Raw genomic sequence first — 23,941 nt, 5'->3', positions numbered from 1 at the left:
AAGCTTCTTGGGTTAGTGTCTTATAGAGTTGAGTTTCTAGAGCTTCACTCTTTCAGCTGGTCATCGACTCTGATGGCTTCCTCAAAAACTCTAGCCACTACGTCCCATTGCAAGCTTGAATTGCCTACCAATGCCTTATATAACTCCCCGTCTCTAATTTCACTGATGAATACAGTTGAAACTGCTCTGTCAGTCGCCTAGAGGGATTCTCTTAAAGAGACTCCTCACATGGGTCACGTAGTCACGGATGTCCTCCTTCTCTTTCTGCTTGACATTCATCAAGCGTACTAGCAGGTTATCGGAGTATCCGGGCTCGGCGAATCTCTTGACGAAGAGATCCTTGAGATTATTGAAGTTGGCTTGCTCCGCGGCGTCGCCTAAACAAATCCCGAATGCTTGCAAACGTTGAGTCTGGTCATTGAGGCCGTTGGCTTCGCAAACTTGCTCAAACTACTCAAAAAAGCTGTATGGGTCGTCATGCGACTGGTACTTGTCGAGTTGTTTGGCAATAATCGGTATTTTGGCCTGGCTCTTTGAGGCCTGGTTTGCCCCTAATCCTGCAAGTAGAGACATCGCTAGTGCGGTGGCACTCTGCTCTACTACGGTGTTATCGAGCAGCCGTTTCATGAGGAGCTCGGTCAGCATCAGGTCTCCCTCTAGTGCTCTCTCATGGTCTGTTCGGTTCCGGCTAGCCAAGTTCAGCACTCGTTGCACCTCATGCAGCTCCATGCTTTGCCTCTGGCTCCTAGCCTGTTGATCCCTATTATAATCAGCTATGCCTTGCAATGCCTTGTCAAGATTGTGGGAGAGAAGGAAGGAGTCTCACTTGTAGCTTTCTTGCTCGCACAATGGGGGAATACACACACAGGTGGAGGCTGAAAACAGTTTTTCTCTTCTTAGTTGTGTAAGCCAAAGAAATCTTATACAAAGAAATAGAAGAACCCTATATATGGATCTCAAAACCAAACTCGACTAACTAAGGTGGCATACTAACTGAGCCATGAACTAGAGTAGATAAGGATAGCTGTCATCTAGCTATTATTCATGAGCGGTGTACCAACCGTATCTGCAACTGACACATGGGTGACATAAATGCACAACGGTCACCCTGGCATATCACGAGTGGAGCTCGATATCTCAACACTTCTCCTCGAGCTCAATCCCAATTCCTGCACACCAAGCAGGTCTCTGAACTTGCGCAACTTCTCTGCGCACAATGCCTTCGTGAATATGTCAGCTACCTAATCCTCTGTGCTGACATAAACTAGATCAATAAGACCTAGTAAAACCCTCTCCCGCACATAGTGATAATGCACCTCAATGTGCTTTGTTCTAGCATGATAGACTAGGTTATTTTCCAAGTGTATACTACTCATGTTGTCACAATAAATGAAAGCTAGCCCATCTGTAGGCTGATGCATATCATAAAGTAGCTTATGCAACCAAGCTACCTCACATGCAGCCATTGCTACACCCCTGTACTCAGCCTCTGTGCTGGACAAGGAAACTGTAGGCTGTTTCTTGCTGCTCCAAGTGACTGCAGCACTCCCAAAAGAGAACACATATACACTGGTAGATCGTCTATCAGAAATGCTACCAGCCCAATCAGCATCAGTGTATCCATGCAACTGTATCTGAACCCCAGTCTCATAAAATAGTCCATACTGCAATGTGGACTTCACATGCCTGAGTATGCGTCTAGCCGCATCCAAATGCGATTTCCTTGGAGCCTGCATAAACTGACTTACCAATCCAATAGCATAGCTTAAATCTGGCCTGGTAATAGTCATATAAATCAAGCTTCCTACTATGCGCCTGTATACAGTAGGGTCTTCCATAAGCTCACCTGCATCTATGCTCAGCTTCACATTCTGCTCCAAAGGAACTGAAATAGGCTTACAGCCTGTCATCCCATATTTGGACAGCATGTCGAATCCATACTGCCTCTGCAAGAGCTGTATCCCACTTTGTGATCTAATCACCTCAATGCCCAAGAAATAACGCAGCTCTCCCAAATCCTTCATCTCAAACTTCTGCTTCAATAGCATTTTCACATGAAGGATATCTTCATCACTGTCACTTGTCATAATCAAATCATCAACATAAATGACAAGTAGCATAATACATTTCTATGTTTTTCTCACATAAAGTGAGAAATCTACCTTGGAAATCTGAAAGCCAATAGTGACAAGATACTGTCCTATCTTGTCAGACCATGCTCTAGGTGCTTGCTTCAAGCCATACAAAGCTTTCTTTAACCTGCAAACAAACTCAGGATGAACAGCATGCACATAACCTGGTGGTTGCTCCATATAGACCTCTTCTTGCAAATCACCATGCAAGAAGGTATTCTTTACATCCATCTGATGTAAAGACCATCCCTTTGATGCATCCATAGCAATGACTGCTCTTACGGTTGCTATCCTTGCAATCGGACTGAATGTTTCTTCATAGTCAATGCCATATGTTTGTGCATACCCCTTGACTACTAATCTTGCCTTGTATCTGTTCACAGAACCATCTGCATTGTGCTTCACCTTATAAACCCACTTACAGCCAATTGCATTCTTACCTTTAGGCAAAGGTACCAATTCCCATGTAGCATTTGCTTCCAAGGCATCCATTTCTTCATCCATGGATTTCTCCCATTTTTCTTTTCCCATGGCTTGCTCAAAAGAAGTGGGTTCTGGTTCCTGTATCACTTTGACCATATATGCATAGTGAATGGCTGTAAATCCATCATATTTCAGCCTATCCACAGGATACCTAGCTCTGGTAGACTTGCGCAAAGTAGGTTCACTCCCAGGTGCTCTCAAAACATCCCTAGTCTTCCTTACTCCAGGTGTAACAATAGAAGGAATACCCAACTCATCATCAATGCTCTGTTCTGAGCCATTGGATTCACCATCCACATAAGAGTGACCTGCATTCACATCAAACATGGGCTGATCAACCTTCTCTTTTCCTTTTCGTGATACTTGCATACCACTATCTGCATTGCTTTGAGAAGATTCTCCTGATCTCAATCTGCCTGTCCATGGCGAAGAATGTGAACCACTACTAGAGGACGCTCCAGGTCCACTAATATTTTGTGACTGCTGCTGTGAATTCTGTGCAGTATTACCATTTTGTGCATCTACATCATCAATCACATTTACTGGTTTATACCAGCTACTTATCTCATCAAAAACAACATCTCTACTCACTATAAACTTACGAGTAGAAGGGTTATAGCATCTATACCCTTTTTGCTGCAGAGAGTAACCAATAAAGATGCACTTCTTTTGGATCCAACTTGGATCTCAACTCATCTGGCACATGTACATAGGCAATGCAACCAAAAATTTTCAAATGAGAAATATCTGGTTTCCTACCAGTATACCTCTCCTCAGGAGTCATCCCATGTATTGCTGCAATGGGAGTCATGTTCATTATATAGACTGCTGTAGCAATTGCTTCAGCCCAGTAAAAATCTAGCAAGTCTTTTTCGTTGAGCATGGCACGAGATACCTCTCCAATATGCCTGTTTTTCCTTTCTGCAATTCCATTTTGTTGTGGGGTATGACTGCATGAATATTGCTGCTTTATGCCATGCTCCTGCAGAAACCTTGCAAACTCATTTGAGAGGTACTCTCCTCCTCCATCTGACCTTAGGTATTTTATTTGCAGACCTGTTTCTTTTTCAACCATAGCTTTAAGAGTTTTGAAATGCCCAAAAACTTCACTTTTCTTTTTCATTAAATACACCTAAACTTTTCTGCTATAGTCATCAATAAAAGTGACAAAATAATGACAGCCTCCAAGAGATGCAGTTTTAGTAGTCCACACATCAGAGTGGATTAATTCCAATGGCTTTTTACTCTCTTGAACATGTCTAAGAAATGGTTTCCTTGCCTGTTTTCCAAATTGATAGGCTTCACATACCTTATGCATTTCTGCAACCTTGAATTTAGGCAATCCTGCAACAATATTTTGGGCTTGCATTGATTTAAGTCACTGTACATTAACATGACCAATGCGTTTATGCCAGATATCAATATCTGCAACTACACCGGTCCCATGTGCAAACATTGCTGCACTCAATTCAGGCATGTCTGCATCCAATGTAAACATTCTGCCCTTCTTCTTTCCTTTTGCTATCAAGCGACCTTTATTTTTCATATCCTCAACAAAGCATCCATGAGGATTAAATCTGACCTGCAAGCCCTGCTAAACCATTTGACCAATAGAAACCAGATTCTTGGTGATATTCGGGACATGAAATACATCGGATAGGTATTTCTTTTTCCCATCCTGCATAGACAAAGGAATTTTTCCAATCTGCACAATAGGATGTGCAGTATCATCACCAGTCTCCACAAATCCTGGTTTTTCCATTTTTCTTGCATCCTCCATCCATTCTGCATGACCTGTCATGTGGTTTGATGCACCTGAGTCAACATACCACACATCGTTGCTTTCTTCTGCACTTGTCACAGAATTGTTCATGTGCTGCACCATAAACAAATGCTCATTTCTGTCATCACCCTGTCTACTAGAAGATGCATAATTCCCTTGTTGCAATTTCCCATTCATGATGTCATTCTGCTTTTTATAGCAGTCTTTAGCCATATGACCCATCTTACCACAGTAGTAGCATTCAACATTGTTGTTTGCATTTTGGCCTCTTTACCATCCACCACGACCTCTTTGGCTCCCCCTGCCTCTAGAGTTACCACGTCCTCCTCCATAGGACTGGTTTTCTTGAGTCTACTGCATATTTTGATTTCTACCACGGCCTCCAAATCGGCCTCCTCTACCTCTGCCTCTACCTCTTCCAGCATTTGAGTAGAAGACAGCTTCTTTTGAAGTTCCTCCTGAAGAAGATGCACCACCATTTCTCTGCTCCTCAAAAACTAGAAGAGCAATCAACTCCTCAAAATCAGGAAATCTTTCACGGATGGAAATGGATGTTCGGAACTGTGCATAATCCTTTCCTAGACCATTCAAGGTCACAGAAACTAAATCATCATCTTCCACTGGCGACCCAATGGAAGCAAGTGCATCTGCAATCTTCTTCACCTTCATGTGGTAGTCATTGATGCTCATATTTTCTCTTTGCACATTATGCAACTCTTGCTTGAGCTGCATTTTCCTGGCTTGCGTATTTGTGCTATACATTTTTGACAAAGTATCCCATGCCTCCTTTGGCGTACTTGTATCCTGAATATGCACAATCATAGAGTCTGAAATACTGATAGACAGCCAGTACATAACTTTCCTAGCTCTCTCATGCCATGCTTTGAATGCCTGCATTTGCTGTTGATTGGGAACATCAGGAAGAACTGGTTCTTCTTCATTTCCTGCAACAAATTCCCAATATCATTTTCCCATAAGGAAATTCGTCATTCTAAACTTCCATGCTTGGAAGTTGTTCTTGTCAAGCTTTTCAGTTACAATCTATGAAAGAGAATCAGACACCATTACAGAATACTGCAAAAAATTCTGTCACTGCAGAGAACACAGCTTCAGCCTCACAAGGGCAAATCTGCAAAACTGACGAAAGTGGTATTTAACCACACAGTCACTTCCTAGTGACGATTTTGCATCAACAGGCAACAAGGATGATTCTGTAACTCCCAATGTCTCTGCGCACAGGCATACGATGCAATTTCTACAGTAACTTTTCACCGACCTGTAGAACAGTGGCTGCACAGCATAAAACTGGGCCTTTTCCTGAGTGCGTGCAGAAAACTTCCGCCTCCAAAACAGGCCCTGAAATGGCCTCAAATCAAAAAAATAGGGTCGCCAAGGGCTAAACCCAACTCCTTACCACAAACAAGGCTCTGATACCATGTCAAGATTGTGGGAGAGAAGGAAGGAGTCTCACTTGTAGCTTTCTTGCTTGCACAATGGGGGAATACACACACAGGTGGAGGCTGAAAACAGTTTTCCTCTTCTTAGTTGTGTAAGCCAAAGAACTCTTATACAAAGAAATAGAAGAACCCTATATATGGGTCTCAAAACCAAACTCAACTAACTAAGGTAGCATACTAACTGAGCCACGAACTAGAGTAGATAAGGATAGCTGTCATCTAGCTATTATTCATGGGCGGTGTACCAACCGCATCTGCAACTGACACGTCGATGACATAAATGCACAACGGTCACCCTGGCATATCACGAGTGGAGCTCGATATCTCAACATGCCTTGCGGCTAGCCTTCTCTCCTCCTCTAGGTCTGCAATGATTGCATCTGCTGTCCTGTCTCGGTGCTCGTACCGGGCGTGCACATCGTAGCTGCTCACCATCTGATATATAGCATCTGGGAATACACTCAAATCGAGCTCCTCATTAGACCGATGGTCTAAGCCTTCTTCCGTCATGGTCGAATTTTGGTGCCCCGCTCTGCTGTTAATTAGGTCGAATAGTCATGGCGGATCCTCGTCTCTGGTGCTTCTTGCTTGGTTCTACCCTGCGCTTCGCGTGTTTGTCTATGTCTTGGATCCGCTCCTATTGGTGGGTTCCTTGAGCGACTTATCTGAGTGAGTTCCTTTGATTATTGAATACAACCCTCAATTTATGGTCACTCGGTGAGTGTGTTGTTCCTCGTGCACTTGTGCCCAATCAGGCTTTCAGTTTCCTTAAGTGTACTTCAAGTGCGAAAATTCAATGTGAGTGTAGCAAGCAATTCCTCGGCGCCTCACTCACTCTCGCTCATTTCTGGCCTGATAGACTTGTAGGTCCATTTTTCGGCCGCTTAGTCAGGGTTTAGGGTTCCTTGTATGTTTCTTTGTTTGCTTCCAATCGATCAGGTCTTTGTGGTTCAGCGGCTCGCGTCCTAGTCCTTGGGTCCCTCAACTGTCTACTACCCACTGCTAAGCAGCTATATACTACAATTTCTCTTATCCCGTGTGCCAGAATCAAGTTCTGAACGCCTGAAGGGTTTCAACAAGTTGCGCTAATGCGTGTTTGCCGGGTCGGATCAAATTTCTGACAGATTTGACAAAAAGTTGCATTCAGACCAACTGGTCCGAATTGTAGGGTCCGAGTGGGTCACTCGGACGGGCCGAATGGCACAGGGTCAAGGGCCGAATCTCCAGATCTGGCTAGGACAATTTTTATTCGAATGAGCCGAATGGCAGGTTCGGACATGATAATTTGGATGGGTTGAACCGCAGTTGGCCAAGGGCCGAATCCAGGGTATGGCCGAGTTCCGAATTTGGGACTCAGATAGGTCGCTCGGACAGGCCGAACAGCGCAGGGCCGAGTGTGCCACGTGGTCAAAAAGTTCTGGCTCGGACGGTCCGAGTAGGGTTACTCGGATGGGTTGACTCGGACGGGTCCGAGTGCCGACTAGGGTTTCGGGCCGAGTGGCCGAATGGCAAGGGCCGAGGGCCGATTCTGGGACTCGGCCCAAAAGCAACCACTTGGACCAGCCGAACGCGGCGCAACGGAGACAGCACGATGTCGATTTCGATCGATTCTTGGGATCTACACAATCATACCAAGCACAACCCTCCAGATCCTATCTAGGGGGATTGAGGGAGGGATCCATATACCTGAATAGGTCGGTGAGTGCATCGGTGATGCGATCGAATCACACGGCCTGGGGCTCTCTAGCTCTCTCTCTCTCTCTCTCTTTCTCTCTCTCTCTCTCACTGAAATGGCACAAATGAGCTCTCTTTTGGCCTCATGGCTCTTATATGTCTTCCTAGCCGTGGCGTTGACGCCCCCAATCACTCTCTTGTCGATCTTAGTCCTCATTAGCGAGCATTTTGCGCATTTTGCACGATTTTCTCCCTGTTTTTGCCATGTTTTGAAACAGTGAACCCTACCTTTTTCCGGTTCAATTTCCTAACTCTAACCTACGCTAAAAGCAATAAAAATCGAAGGCAAAAAACTGAAATAGATCCTCCATGCTTTCCAATCATCAAACAACCAAAATATCCCAAAATACTTACTTGTTTCGAAGATTAAAAGCACCCAACTTCCTACCTATCTCAAGCTCCATTTCGGGGATGAATACCCTACTTCGATGCTCGATGTGAGGCGGAAAGTGCTCAAGCTTGAATCGTTGGTCCCGACAATGGAACCAAAATGTGGAAGCTTTCGCTTAACCACCAAGACCCACGGACCGCTTATTGTTTCAAGCGTTCCAAGCGAGCTCTAATAGCTATCTCTCACCTAGCCGACGCGTCGTCGATACTACGAGTGTTGTGAGCTTATCTTGATGCCCGATCGAGTACCCTTCTCTCTCTTGCACTCCGGTAGCTCCACGATTCTTGATGCTAGCTCAAGCATCCTCAAGCCTCCTCCATCTCCAAGATCCATCCTCCATAGCTGCGCACGCAAGAGAAGAGAAGAGAAGAGAAGGGAAGAAGAGAAGAGGAGATGGTGAAGAGCTTCACCCTCTTGATCCCTCACTCTCACACACTCTCACTCCCTCACACTCTCACACTCCCTCTCTCAAGAGCACACACAAGCAAGAAGGAGAGAAGAAGAGAGGAAGAAGAAGACTCTTTTTGCCACACACCAAAAGAATGAGCTTCTTATTCACTTTTCAACTTTATATACAAAACCCTAAATCCCTTTTGGGTGGTCATCCCCTTTTTCCTCTTTTACATGGCCGGCCGTAGCCTAGGCCCTTTTTCCCGTTTCCCACCATTCTAATTAATCATATTCCCACTAATGCATACACTTTGCACAGGAGCGAGTCTGGCACTCTTTTACACAGATTCGGGGCACTTCCACATTTTAATGGTGTGCCTTTTCCTCTTTTGTTGCCGTGGCCCGACACTGAAGCCTCTCGAGGGTCGTGTCGGAACATTTGAATTTTTCAGGGATTGGTGGCCAATCAAGGCACCTTTTTCTGCTTTTATTTTTTTCTGCTTTTATCCTGCGCCTTTTTTGCTATTTTCCCTTCTTCCCAGTTTCCGCTCCTTTGTGCTGCGGTAACGCGGTCGGAAACACGGTAACACGGATCTTTAGGTTCCACTTTTGTCGACTTTAAATTCCCGCCTAAAATTTGCACTAATCTTCTCCTAATCGGCACTTCACAGTCTTTAAAATCTACTCTCATGCTCCTTTAGATTGCGAGCAGTTTGTCTTGGTAGGGTGGGATAAGTTATAACCCGCCTCCTTAGACCTTGCACTTGGTTCCTCTATCGGTTCGCAAGCTGCAATGGAGCCATGATGCCCTTACTGAAAGCCATCACTATCTGAACATTGCCAATGGTGAGGTGAATGTGCTATGAGTCATAGTCGACATTGAAGTGTACTTATTTCTTGAATGCACATCCTAGCAATGATTCCTTACCAACGACTCTGGTGTTAAGCATCATATAAAGATCGTAGGAAAGCTTTCAGTCTCGATAGAGACCACTATTTTGCACTTTCCTAATAGTGAGTAGGATTGCCCCCAAATGGATTGAGTTTAGCATTAGTAGGTTGCAGTTGGGGCTAACCAATGAGGGTCCAATGATCATGTGTAAGGACATTACAATCATCTCCCTCGTCAATAAGTGTGTCAAAGACATATGTGTCGTGTGACCAGTGGTGGCTGATGTGCGCAGGTATGCATGTATCAATTCCTCCTCATCCTCTTCCTCAATCTTGATGATAATGGCTATCCTTACATTTATAGGTAGGTTCAACATTGGAGGCTCATGTGGTGGGTGTGCCAGTGTTGATCGATTGCTAGAGCTCCTGGCCATCATGCCAAGTGGTACTAATGGTGGGACCCTACTCTTCAGCAACTGAGATGCTGGGACTTTGTGGGACTTACCGCCTACCCTGGCAGCCTGTTTATAATCCTCCTCTTCATCTAAGAATGGCAGATTGATGGTGGCTAACACATGCACCCAATCCCGCTCATCCTCATGGCAAGGGATACACTTTGTTAATAGCCCATAGGAATTCTGAACTTGTGAGTCTTCTTTCAAGATAGTGGAGATGATCTCTAAGTCTACCATCGTGGTCTTCTAAGTATCCATCTCGACTTTTACAACCTCTGATCTATTTCCTAAGAATATAAGACCATTGCCTCAATCTTCTATTACTCGTGTTTCGCATCTAGGGTTCACCTAGCAAGACATCCTAGTCCACTCCCTTCATGACTATAAAGTTCATTGAGAACTAGACTCCTGCTATCTTCAAGGGCCGGTCTTTTAGCTCTCCAAATAGTTTGATCTTAATTCCATTAGCCAACGTGACACTAAACCTTGCGGTCTCCATAGATGGGTTACCCCAAGCTTGTAGAAATGCATGGATGAGCACACTAACTCTAGCTCCTGTTATCTACAATTCCCTTTCTTGTAGCATCTCTTAATGCGTTGATAGGCAAGATTGCATGCATCTTTGTGCCTTCTTAAAAGGCATTTACATGCAAAGACTTAGGCACTAATTGTTTGATTAAGCTTGTCATGTGCATTATTGCATCGTGGTCAAGTAAGTCGGCCACTCAAAGCTCATCATGTCGTTCTACCCACTACTTCAACCCTCTAGTGTCTGGTTCTTCTTGATCAGGTCTCCCAAGGGTAGGGTCACAAGGGTCAATATCAATTTCATGAGCAAGATGCCAACTGCATGCTTTTCCTTAGGTTCTACACTCTTTTGCTAATGATCTTGGGCTATCTGCACACTTGTGGCATCTAGGCTTTGTCTAAGGGGTGTTACGTGGGGTGCGGATGCATCTTTTCATTTGAACTAAGTAGGCAAGACTAGTATGCTTACACTAGAGAGCTCATCAATCTCATCTTTGATAATGGATTCCAAATCCTTTAGGTGTGCTTGGGCTTCTCTCACCCACTCCTTGACCTTACCCACTACTTCCAATTGGTGCCTCGGATCAGGATATTCTCTAACCTTGGCACTTTTCTTTTCTGCTATCTTAAGAGCAAATGTATTTACTTCTTTGTCCGTGACTTGCTTCCCCTTTGATAATGTGGTGGCATTGTCTGTCTTAATGTGTAATCTTCATCTTAGTCCTCTTTTTCCTTCTTCTATGGCTTTTCTTCCCTATTCAAGCTGCGTTGAGATTGCTAGGTCCAAGTAATGAAATACTGGCATTCTTTGACTGTGTTGGGACCATGATATTCAGCAAAATTGGCATGGGTTTGCTACTAAGTATTTGAGATAGTACCATCTCGGGTTGTGGGTCTTAAGCTCCTCTCCTTGAGTAGGTCATCCACTCATATGGATTCTTCAAAGATTCTAGCTAGCACATCCCTTTGTAGGGTTGAGTTGCTCACCAAGGCCTTGTAAAGCTCTTCGCTTTAGATTTTGCTTATGAACATAGTGGAGACCGCTCGTTTGCTAGATCGCTATGTGGCAGCTAGGATTTTCCTAAAGAAACTTTGCACGTGGGTGATATAGTCTCAGATATCTTGCTTGTCCTTTCGACTAACGTTCATCAATCTAACTATGAGGTTTTCAGAGTATCCTACCTCAGAGAATCTCTTAATGAAGAGACTCTTGATGTCATTGCGTTCGGCATTGTCTAGACTAGTGTACCATGTCTGTCCTTTTTCTCCTAAGCAAAGTCCAAAAGCTTGTTCACATTGAGCAAGGTCCATGAGGTTGTTAGCCTTGCATACTTACTCAAACTCCTCCACAAAGCTATATGTATCATTTTTGGATTGATACTTGTCGAGTTGCTTGGCAACTACGAGTATATTATTTTGGCTCCTAGAATTTGGGGTGATTCCTAGTCTTGCTAGCAATGAAGTTGCTAGGGTTGCTTCGCTCTATTTTGCAACCATGTTGTCTAAGAGTCGCTTGGTGAGAAGCTCGCTTAGGGTAAGGTTGACTTCTAGTGCTCTCTCCCTCTTGGCATTTGGTCCTGTCCTATTTCAAGTGGCAAGTTCTAAAATTCGTTGAAATTTATGCATTTCTAACATGCTTTGGACTTCACACATTTCTATGTTTTATCTCAACTTTTGAGCTCGCTGCTCTTGGCGATAGGCAGCTATGCTTAGCAGTGCTTTTGTTAGCAACCTGCTATCCTCCTCTAGATTGGCTATGATGTCCTCACTTGATCTACCGTGATGCTCCATTTTGGTTTGCATGTCATAATGGGTCATCATTTGTTGGATGTCGCGACTGGGAATTCTTCCAAGTCAAGCTCCTCATTTTTTGGGTTGGTGCTAATTCCTGACATATTGTCAATTTCTTGGGCAATTAGGATATCGATCATATTGATCAAGTTGGATAGAGTTGCATCCCTAATCGTGCATGTCGCTATTACTTCCAAAGTGACTCGACGATTCAAGTCTCTTAGTATTCGACGATTGGTGTCCTTAGCCATTATTCGATAGTTGGGTTCTCCTCCTACTAGTGGCCTCTTTCAACTTATTTTATTTTCATGAATTCCTTGTTATTTAAAACAATCCTCAATATTACGAGCACTCAGATACTAATGGTATGCTCCTCAAAGTGCGCTGTGCCAAATCAAGCTTACAGCTTTTTTGGTGTGTTTCAAATGTTCAATTGATGCACTATGCGAATCTAATGAAAACAATACACTACAACATACACTTTTTTTATCCTTTCATACGTTTGACGGCCACTCTAGCTGGTTCATTCTAGTCTCTATGACATCCGCAACATATGGTTTGAGGGATAGTAGGTTTGGTCAATTAGTTCGGGTCTCTATTGAGACACGAGACTGAGGGTTAGTGCTCTTACCATTTTCTGGGTCATTAGATCATGATTCATGAGTTTGGTGGCCCTATGAACCATTCCATATGTTTGAAGGCCTACAAGAGTGTCGTCTAGATTGGGCTTAGCCTTTGCCTACCCTGGGTGGATCCATCTAGCTTTTATGCAATCTATCCGAGTGACAATGTCTGAGTGTCTGACTCGGATCGTTTGAGTGCAAGTGGTCATATTCAAGTCTAGACTATCCGAGTCCAAGTGGCCATTCGTCCGAGTCTGTGTGGTCCTCTCTAGTCTGGATTGTCCGAGTTCACCGATTGGCCTAACGCTCTCGGCCATCCAAGTCGGAGTGAATGGCCATCCAAGGACAAATTAGGTCCAAGGTCAAGTCTGAGTCTTAGTCTCATACGATTTTGTGGTTGTCCAAGTGGACTTGTAACTCGGATTGTTCGAGTAGTAGCGGGACTCAAACAACTGTGAAATCCATCTGAGTGCGGCATCGAAAGTTCCAAAATGACAAGAATCATGACAAATCTCACACCCATCTTGATTAATCTCTCAACTATGATCTTGGAAGCAATTATCTAATTTAAAGACACTCAAAGCTTACCTGCAGGGCTCGAAGGCGTGGTGGTGAAGATTGCCAAGCATGAAATGGTTTTCAATCTTGTAGCTCTCTCTCTCTCAATTGACTGCACACAAGTGAGCTCTCCCTTTGCCCTTGTGGCTTTTTAAACCCCTCTTTGCTTAGTTTTTTACCTCCTCCTTTCTCTTTACTATCTTAATGTCTTAAAGCTCTCTTTTCCTTGTTTTTTTTCTATTTTGAGCCTACTATTACAACAAAAACCCTACTATATATTTCTATGTTTTTTCCTCACCTAAATATATCCAAATCATAAGCAACCACTTACACTAATCCAATCTAATTATCTAAATTTAAAAAATAGAAAAAGTTACTTGCAAAGAAAATTAAATACCTCTTCAACTCTCTCACTTTCTACCTATCTCAAGCACTGGCTCAAGGCAAATCCTACTTCAATGCTCGATTTGAAGCTCGCAAGCACTCAAAGCTTAAATCCGTTTATCCTGACGCAACGAAACCAAAATGTAGAAGTTTCTCACTCAACCACCAAGACCCACAGACTGCTTATTGCTTCAAGTGTCCCAAGCTAAGTGCAATGACTACCTCTCACATAGCCATACACACTCTCACACCTACGAGTATAGTGAGCTTACCTTCATGCTTGATCGAGTTGTCTCCTCCCACAAACTCTCCAATAGCTCCACGATCCAAGGTGCAACCTCAAGCAAGCTCGATCCTCAAGCTCCATGCTCCATTGCCACGCATGAGATAAAAGAAGATAAGAAGAGAAAAAGGAAAGAGAAGAAGATAGAGAGCTTCTTCACCATGGTCCCTTACCCTCAAACTTTCTCTCTCAAGCACAAGCTTAAGCAAGCAATAACAAGAAAAAGAAAAGAAGAAGAGAGCTAGTTTTGGCCACACATAAGAATGAGCTTCTTCATTCACATTTTACCTTTTTAAACATAACCCTAATCCCCTTTGGATATCCATCCCTTTTTTACATGCCTAACTATTTTGGTCTAGATTCTCTTTTCTTATTTCCTTGTTATTTGCATAATGCCTTCATCCATGCCCGGTCTACATTTACATATTGCACAAGAGAAAGCTTGGTGCTCTTTTACAAGGATTTAGAGTGCACTTTTATATTTAAAATGCACATTCTCTCTTTTACGCTTGCCTCGAACTTTTAAGGTTGTCCTTATGCTTTTGGCCTTTTTTCCTCATATTTCTTCAGTTAGGCCGTCTTTTTCCGCTTCATCATGCATATTTTTAATTTTCTTTTTGTTTTTTTTGCACTAGGATTAACATATTGAGAAGTTCATCTTTTTTGACCAGCTAGGATAGAATAGTAGTCTCATTTTCAAGTATAAAAGCACAAAACATATGTTGATAACAACCAGCAAGGGTAGAATAGTAGACTCATTTTTAAATATAAAACCCATAGATATATGAAAAACATACATATGCTAATAACAACCAACATGATGGTTGAGGGCCTTAGGACCATATCATGGTGTAGAGCATCTAAAGCTCTTGTTGGCATGTAGGAAGATCCCATCTCACAAAAGTTCGAGATTACATCTATTCAAAATGACTCATACATAGAGTAGATAGCTAAATAAGAGCTTTTAGCAATGGACTATTTCGAAATGTATTGTGTCTCAATATACACCATAAGTAGAGCTATCTATCTTTACCTACACAATTCTAAATTGTAGAAGGCAATAAGATGAACCACCATTTAATGCAAACCATGACAATTAAAAGTATTTTCTTATATAGAAAAAGGGGAGCTATATTCTCAAAGTAAGAAACATATCTAGTAATAAGAACCAATACATTATGGGCTATAAAAGCCATTGGATGTTGTAAAAGGGGCCCATCTTTTGGCTACAAACTAGTTTTTTTGGCTGCAAGCCAATGATGCCATGGGATCCAACATTTCATCAATAGTAGAAACCAGCTACATTTTGCACCATATCCATTGGTACGTGTTACAAGGATGTAAAAAAATACAATCTTCCATAAGACTTTGTAAGAAATACATAATGAAAATGGTGTTCATGTTCACATGATTTCATCATATAGAAAAAATTGAGCATTACAATGCATTTGCAATTTGTCTCAAGAGTTAGGACCCAACTAACTACAAAAATAATGAGCAAATACAATATACATGAAGATATGAAGGGGTTGCACCTAATACCTACATCCAGACAAAAGTAGTAAGTTAGAATCATTCAATTGATGTGTATTATAGGTGTTGGGAGTGCAACCTGATTGCCATCCCATTTACAATGTCTAACCATAGACCTTGCTCATGCAATCAAGAGAGTTGATGTCGTAAGTCATCTCAACCTTTGGTCCTTGTATACAACACAAATATGGATGCTCACCAATGACCTTCCATGCACTAAGAAAATGGAGCAAAGGATGTTTGATGGGCCTTACGCAAAACCACATGTAAAACATACCGGTTCAAGACTTGGGTACTTTGAGTACTAGCACCATGGAGTTTAGAAGATGTTCGATGGGCCTTATGCAAAACCACATGTTTAAGATACCAATTCAAGACTTGGGTAGCTTTGTGTACTAGCACCATGGTGAATCAGCTTGGCTAAAATAGCAAAGCAGTCATGTGTCTTCACACTATTAGTGGCCAATTTAGTATTGAAGGACTTTGAGTAGTGTCATAATATAACCAGCAAGAAAGCATCCATGATATGTGAAGGAAGTCGGGTATGCAGCTACCATAGTCGAGTTGGAGGTGCATAACAGTCCATCACATTACACAATGAAATTGACTAAACTCTTCCTCACTACCTTGCAATGCACTTTTGGACAAAGGGACCATTAGTCCAGCTAGACTTAGGTAGTCCTTGAGAACTATTGTGATGTAATGTGCAAGAATGAAGCAACAGAACTTTAATTGTAAAGCCCAAATGGATACTATCAAAGGACTTTATAGGAGAAACAGCAGGCTTGCCAGTTCAGTTCTACAAGAGATGGTATAGGGAAATGTGCATAAGAATTTAGCAAGGTCCCAGAAGATGAAAATCAATCGATTTGGATCATCCAAGGTATTTGCCATTTGATCTAGAAGGCAAAGATCTCTGATGCCCATATTTCTTATTTCCTCTTGACCTCCCTACGTTTTGGAAATCTTTCGCTCACTATAGTTAGTCCCGTCTTACCAGGGTCCCTGTATATTTTCACTTGCTGCAGTATCAAGTGCATTCCTTCTCGAGTCCTTCACTTTTCGTTTTTATTTCTTCATATTTTCCAGCTAAAAAATCGCACACCCATCCTGCCACAGCTCCAATTGCTATATCAATTGTGTAGTGGCCTCTAGTTGCAAGCAATCTCAGGGATTGCAACAAATTCAAGAATTCAACTACAGCCGCATGACGATGGCAATTCATGCGCCTCATGTCCAAAGAAATAATCACAGATCCTGCAACATGTCCCGAAAAGAACAGAAAAAATGATGTATTCCCAACAGGGAAATCCAGCCCAGAGCCGAGAAACTCCTGCGCAAAATCGTAGACAACTGTAACTGTTAAGCACAATACATTCCAATGAAACAAAAGAGAGAGAATTATGACAAATAGTAAACAAAACATCACAAAAAATAGCAACTTATTACTGTGGAATAAGCCATGTTAGCAAGCCAAGTTTGCAGTGGACTTGACTCCCTTTACCTGGGGGATAGGAAGTTGTGTAGCATAACCAAGAAATGTCCTACAAGTGTACATGAACAATGCAGCAACAGTTGGTCGTTTCCGGCCATCCACCACACATGTCCAGATGGCATACACCACTTGAAATATAACAAAAGCCTGCCCAAAAAAAAGTTGACAGCTCGTCATCACATTGCCGGATAGATCCAATACTTTTATTGCCAGCCTAGGCAAGCCTACACTGAAGAGGCAAAAGAATGTGTCTACCTAAATAAGCATCCTATTGAATATGGTTATTTCAGACCTGTACTTTGACCACATTTACTTGGCACAAGCTCTGGAGATGGCGTGTTTCTTAATCAATTCATCACCCTAGGGCTTAAGAAAGTCTTCACCAGCCCACCCATCCTAGTCTAGTTTGAGGCACACGTATGCTTTCAGAGCACAGCAAAGGTGACCTTTCACAGGCTTTCAGTCACACCTTAGGCTGGTTACACACCAAATGACGGATGCCCAACCCCTACCCAGAGTGTAGGTATGCAATTTTTGAAACTAGGCACGGACATGGGCACAAAGCCTATACACACCAAAAGGACACATTTTTCTTATTATTTTTTGATTGGTTGCAATTGCAAAAAGCGCACCCTTATCCATCACTTCACAAACTGGTTGGGGTAGACTCCCTGCTGTCCAAAAGTGGGCAGGGAGTTCACCTATTTAGCAAGTAAACAACAGGTCGTATAGTAAACAACAGGTCGTATCCTCTCCAGTGTGTAAAGGACTGCAGATGCCCAATCCCAAAAGAAATACTTTGATTGGTGGTTAATACTTGCAAAGTGGGCACTATTTGGTGTGTAACCAGCCTTAATCTGATGCGCATGGACATTAGCAACCATTCTTACTGTGTAGACACAGCATAGAGCAATTTAAACACTCGTCAGCTTCATAGGAACCCACTGCAGAGCAGATCAGGTGGCAGCAGGCAGTAGGTATGTATCTAAAGCAGAGCTCAACATGAGGTAGATGTTTATTAACAGTTAGCCCAGTTGACCACGTTTGAGTGGTTTTTGATAGCATTCTGAAATCTGTGCACATCTACTGCTACAAATCAAAATATACTGGGAGGTGATACACAATCCTAGGGACAGCAGAAATGCAACTTCTTTGAAGTTGGAACTGAGTGCACAAGCAGCCAAACCAGAACAAAACACGCAAGAAAACTGTCATTCCTTGTTAGAGAAAAAGAAAAGTTTATCTGCACAAGACACAACAAAACAAAGGCAACCTCGTGACAATTTATCTCAGACTCTACGTTGCTGGCCACAAAGCAGCAGCAGGTGGTCATATCAAGCTGAATACATTATGCTGCCCAGAAATGTGTTGCTATACATAAATGCCCTGCTTAGGGGATATTTATGCAGACAATGCATGGCATACATGTGCAATATATTTCAAAAAAGATTATGGAAAGCTCAAAAAGTTGATACTGGTAACTGGTGGATGACATATATGAAATAAAAATTATAAGGGCCACTGGAAACCATAGATGTACCATTGACATGAACGCCATGCTATGAGACAGTAAAATTCTCTACTTGGCCTAAAGACTTAACCTATGCTTACATGCAAACTAATACAATCCATGTACATGCATCAGCCTAACATGTAAACCTCTAAAATTAGTGTGAATGAAACTAAGGATTTTGACCTAAATAGCTCATGGAGAAATTGTCCCGGAAACTAACAACTCACAAACCCAGTGAGAGCATAAAACCAAAACAATCCTTGGGACCAATAAGCACTATTAGAAAGACAATTTGTCATCGCATGACATCTTGCAATGGGTGAATATGACATATCTTCCTGCTTGCCTTAATTCAAAAAGGCATAGCCTGGCAACAACTAATGTGGAAACTGCTAAATAAACTCCTAGTGAAGTAGTGGAGCTACACCATCTGACAACTCACATGGTCTTTGTCATCTAGAGCACTTTTCAGCATCCGCCTGATTTGTACTTGCATTTGGAAGCAAGTCTTTTTGGCATTTTCAGCCCTTTTCTTCATCAGCCTCTGCTCCAACTGGTGGTCATTGCACTAGGTATCCATCTCTGGCGGATAACGCACATTGACATCTCCCTCAGCCCACTCTCACAAGGGTCATCGGCTGTTCAACAGCTCTGCCCTTGAGCATTCTATACACATTTATTCATTATTCAGTACTTTTCATTCATTCAATCATTCATTATTTAAGTATCTTCATTTTGCATTTTGCGATAATTTTTGTGTTAGTGTTTGAGTTCACTATCTCTCAATTATCTTTGTGTGAAAGTGGGCAACGGAAGAAGAACAAAAACACAGAGAGAGAAGGGAAGAGATATGAGTGTCCAATGGAAGAGGAACACAAACATAGAGAGAAGAGAGAGACAGCAAGAGAGAAGAGAATGAAGTGATAATCTACGCTGAAGCTGAATGGGAAGTTAAATACAATCATGGACTGATCAATGCTTGCACACAGTCCAAGGCATCAATGAGGGCACCAGATCAGGTAATGACAATGGCTGCACTAGAGGCAAAGAATGCCTGAGATGGAGTGTGTTGAACACATAGAAGAAAGATGAATGATCTACAACAAATGTAGGAGGGCTATAAATTGCCAAATCCTGCCAAGTCTGGCCGACCTGATCAAGCAGCTCCATAAATGCTGTAGTCGACCAATCAAATCTCACTGAGCAGCCTGCATTGCTGATGAAAATGCTAGCACCAAAATCTACACAAGCCACCCATGATCTAGCCACTAAAACAGACTTCCTAGCCACTTTTAAAAAAATGCAAGTGTGTTGGTGCTAGTGTGAACACACTCAAACATCGCTGAAAAAGAAATGCACACAAAAGAATGGGCTGAAATGGTCAAAGCTCCTATCTATCCCTCAAACTTTGACCAAGTTCACAACCAATAGATGACAGAGCAACAAAATACATGCTAACACTCCCTCCCACATTATGGGAGTGTCTAAAGACCCAAAGACCTCATGTGATGAAGCATAGATTCCTAAGACAATGGCTTCATAAAGAGGTCCACTACATTGTCCTCCATGAAACAATAGGCAACTGCTAACTCGGAATCCATGTTTTACTTCCATACACAATGGTACCGAACCTCAATGTGCTTCGTGCAAGCATGAAACATAGGGTTCTTTGCCAAAGCTAAGGCAGTTAGTTATCCATGCGTAGCCAACTTCGTCTTGTCTGTGGATAGATGATCTCTGCCAATAGCTGGTAGAGCCAAATTGGCTTCTCTGTAGTAGAACAAAGGTCTCGATACTCTACCTCTGTAGAAGATAATTGTTGGGATAAAGGGCAGTGCCCATGCCCGCCCTAAGGGCTGGGCTTGTACATGACTTATATACCTATCTGAAAACTTTATTGGGTACTCTTGAGTACCACAAAACTACTGTGTCATTGTCTCTCTCTCTCTCTTGCATCTACAGCTTCACTCCTTTGATCTCTGCATTCAACAAAGTGGTATCAGAGCACAGGACTTGGAGCTGGAGCTTGGCAACAGGGTCAGTAAGTCTTTTTTTTGAATTCTCATAGGTTGTAGAACAACCATAGCTCAGGTGTGTTGAAGCTTCTCCACCTCAATTTTGTTTACAACTCATAGACGCTTGTGTGGGCATTGTGTAAGCCCTCTTTGGCTCTATCTGTGCCCCTCCTTGGGCTCCATTGACTCCACATAGTGCTGCTGCCCTGCCTGAACAGTCCACACTGCTTGCACCTGTAGACACCAGGCTCTCTCTTGGCACTTTTCAACATATCCCTCATCATCAGCGATTAAGGAGTGCATACTTGAGCTCCTGGATGCTTGGTATTGAGTCCTGGCATTGACATGTTGGTCCTAACATCGGCTTGGAGCACCTACCTTCAGATTTGGGACTGGTTTACACAGTTTATGAGCTGGAAACAAGGCAACACATATCTTTGTTTGTATGGTGCATACAAATCATGCTCATTTCATGGCTATTGGATGTCAGTGGATGCTGGATGTCTCAGGGATCATGTGGCATTGTCTTGAGGTCATTTGGAGCTAATCTTAGCAATCATTTTGCTCAGTTTGCAGACTTGCTTGTGGCTGGAATACTTAGTCCACAGCCAACAATTTACAAACAACTCTCTGTCCTTTAATGACATTGGTCCTTGGACATGCATGTTGATGCATATACATGTTCAAGTGATGTCAAGACACTGAGGAATGATATGCCTATGTATTGAAGTGCATTTGGGCTGATTTTGACTGAGATTTCACTCAGTTTTGACAGGGATTTGTTAGCTGGAACATACAGGGCTGAATGCTATTTTGACAGTACATGTCTCATGCATTACTTCCAGGCTTGATCTCAGGGGTTCAAAATGATGTATTGATACTTGACTTTGATTCCATGTATGTGGAAATGGCCTTGGGAAGATCTTATGCTTGTTTTGGAGGATTGAAATCTTGCTCCTGACTGTCATAAAACTGCAAGTCATAGGAACAAATCTAAGAGAGTTTTACGTGGACTTTGTACTTCTTGCTTGAGTTGGTAGACACTATTTTGGTACCGGATTACCCGCATACACTTAGTGCAAAGATTGGACATGCTTTATATGTTATCTTTGGGCTGAAATGCATCAGTTTGTGCAAACATTTTGAAGCTATAAACAGTGGACAGCAAGTCTTGTCTGCAAACAAAGTCATACATGCAACTGTCAAATGCTTGTTGGACATATACTGATGTATGTAACTGAGTCCATACGCCATTGATATGCTGGGATATGATCAGTAAACTGATCTAAATCAAAGATCTTGGAATCTCTTGCTGGTTGAAATTTACAGTTCTTCTTGGTCGCTTGTCTTGACATTTTCTGGCCTGCATCTGTGTACTTTTGGGCTCCAACTATGGCTAGTAGTGATAGTAGCAATTTACTGCACATCAAGTAGCTTGAAGGAGCACACAACTTTGCAATTTGGCAAAAGCAATGCTATAACATCTTGTTGCACAAAAAGCAAGCAAAGAAGATCAAAGAGAAGGGGATAAAACCAGTAAATGTAGATCAAGATGACTGGGATGAGCTGAATGAGCTTGCTCGCTCGACCATCAAGTTGTCAGTCTCCGATGCTTTGTTGTTCAACATAGAAGGGCTTGATACTACTTAGGCCATTTGGGCATGACTGGAGGAATTGTATGCCTAGAAAAGTATTGCAAGCAAAGTCTACTGGCTGAAGAAACTCATGGATTTGCGCATAAAAGAAGGCACTGCTATGTCTACTCACCTCAGTGAGTTTAATTCTATTTTTAACCAGCTTGTCGCCTTGAAGTTCAACATTGATAAGGAATTTAAAGCTACATTCTTGTTATGCACTTTGCTAGAGAGCTAGGATACTTTTAGGACTACTATGAGTAATTCTAATGCTATGCTATTGTATTTGGATGTAGAGAGTGCTCTACTTATGGAAGAAATGAATCGGCAGAACAATGCGCCTAGCAAGTCTTCCAATGCTTTGCATACCAGAGGCAGATCGCAACAGAAAGGGGAATCTGACAACAAGGGACACAATAAATCCCGTGGTAAGAATGTTGAGATGCAGCCCGATACTCCGCCTCAGTAGAAGAAAGGGCTACCGTGGGCTACTTCTTGCTACTCCAAGAGATAACACCTGTACCCAAGATAAAACAATAGCCTGTAGTAGACCATCGGTTGTCCATATCTCCAGCCCAATCCGAGTCACTCCAACCCCTAAAAACCAGATCTGAAGCATCTGTACCTGCGGGATAAGAAATCCCTAAGTCAGAGGTCCCCCTCAAATACCGAAGAATCCTCAGGGCAGCCTGCCAATGCACCTATTTGGGTTCCGTCATGAACCCTACCAAAAGATCCACACCAAAACAAAGATCAACACGAGTGTTGAGACGCCAAATCAAGGATCCAATCAACTGACGGTAGCATAAAGCATCCATCAGGGAGAATTTGAGTGTGAAGTGGCCTTCCAATTCGGATCCATAGGAGTAGTAATGGGCAGACAAGTCTCCATCTCAAAAGTCACCAAGAGCTCTTGAATGTACCTCTGCTGAGAGATGAAAATCCCCCTCTAAGACTGATAAATCTCGTGACCCAAGAATAAATGAAGAAGCCCCAAATCCGTCATCTCAAATGCCTGATGTAAAGCTGTCTTGGTCTCTTGGACCTTTTGTGCATGATCCCCTGTCAAAATCAAATCATCAACATATAACCCTGGCTAAATTGACCTCCTTGACCTTGGCGGGTCCTTCGATTGGTTCGCTTGCTTGCCCTTGTCGTTTGGCTCCTAGTAAAATCACTACTCTATCTCCTTTTTTGAACTTCGTGAATCGCTTTGGTAGGTCTTATGGTTTTTGCCGCTCTTCTGCTTGCGTTTCCTTAGGCAGCTTCCATCGCTTCTTCCTTAAGCATTAACGTCTTAGGTGGATGGGTAGGTTCTCCTGGGTGCATCTAGTCTTGGAAGATCGAGGTATTTCAGGATCACTATTCGAGCTGACCTCTGACTTAGAATTGAACTCTCTGTCTTCGCGAGAAGAGGGAGTCTCTTGGTGGTCGTAGCGCGGAAGGTGAGTCCGTACTCGGTAGTGGTGTGTCCCTTGGTTGGGCTAGGCTTGCTTGCTCGTAGTCAATTGTGTCTATGTGCTCCAACCATGTTTAATCTCAATCCATACGCATGACTCCTCTCTCTACCCTAAAGGTGTTCTGCTTGCGTGGTTTGGAGTCAACTCGTATTTGTTCGATCACACGTTTCCTAATGTCATATTCTATAGTGTCTATTTTCCCTTCGCTCTCATCACTGAAGGAACAACAGTCTTCTTGTTGGTCGGGGACTAAAGCCCCATTGTACATCAAGTTTAAAGCGTATACCTTGGACCATTGCCACTTAGGCTCATCCATGGAATGGCTTGAGATTCGTTGCTAGATTGCTAGCCAACTTGTTGATCAGATATCCTAGGATCTCTAGGAGCTCCCGTTTATTGTTTGAGACT

The 23,941-nt window shown here is 42.7% G+C and overlaps 1 protein-coding gene across 3 annotated transcripts in view; it reads right to left on the bottom strand.

The window, feature by feature from the left end:
• Positions 1 to 15,372: 15,372 nt before the first annotated feature.
• Positions 15,373 to 23,941, bottom strand: part of LOC148026006 (phosphatidylcholine:diacylglycerol cholinephosphotransferase 1-like) — a 29,669-nt gene continuing 21,100 nt past the window's right edge. For all 3 annotated transcript variants that reach the window (XM_087692179.1, XM_087692178.1, XM_087692180.1), the window contains 2 exons: positions 16,921 to 17,058; positions 15,373 to 16,749 (listed from right to left, as the gene is read on the bottom strand). In XM_087692179.1, the coding sequence (XP_087548305.1) occupies positions 16,447 to 16,749; positions 16,921 to 17,058 (441 nt within the window). In that variant the 3' untranslated portion in view covers positions 15,373 to 16,446. The remainder of the gene's footprint in view (positions 16,750 to 16,920; positions 17,059 to 23,941) is intronic.

The sequence above is a fragment of the Lygodium microphyllum genome, chromosome 14 (assembly GCF_053477565.2).
Source record: "Lygodium microphyllum isolate KBCC chromosome 14, Lygodium_microphyllum_v1.1.10, whole genome shotgun sequence".
Taxonomy (NCBI): Eukaryota; Viridiplantae; Streptophyta; class Polypodiopsida; order Schizaeales; family Lygodiaceae; genus Lygodium; species Lygodium microphyllum.
The sequence above is the reverse complement of the archived record's forward strand: the minus strand, read 5'-3'. Positions and strand labels throughout refer to the sequence as shown.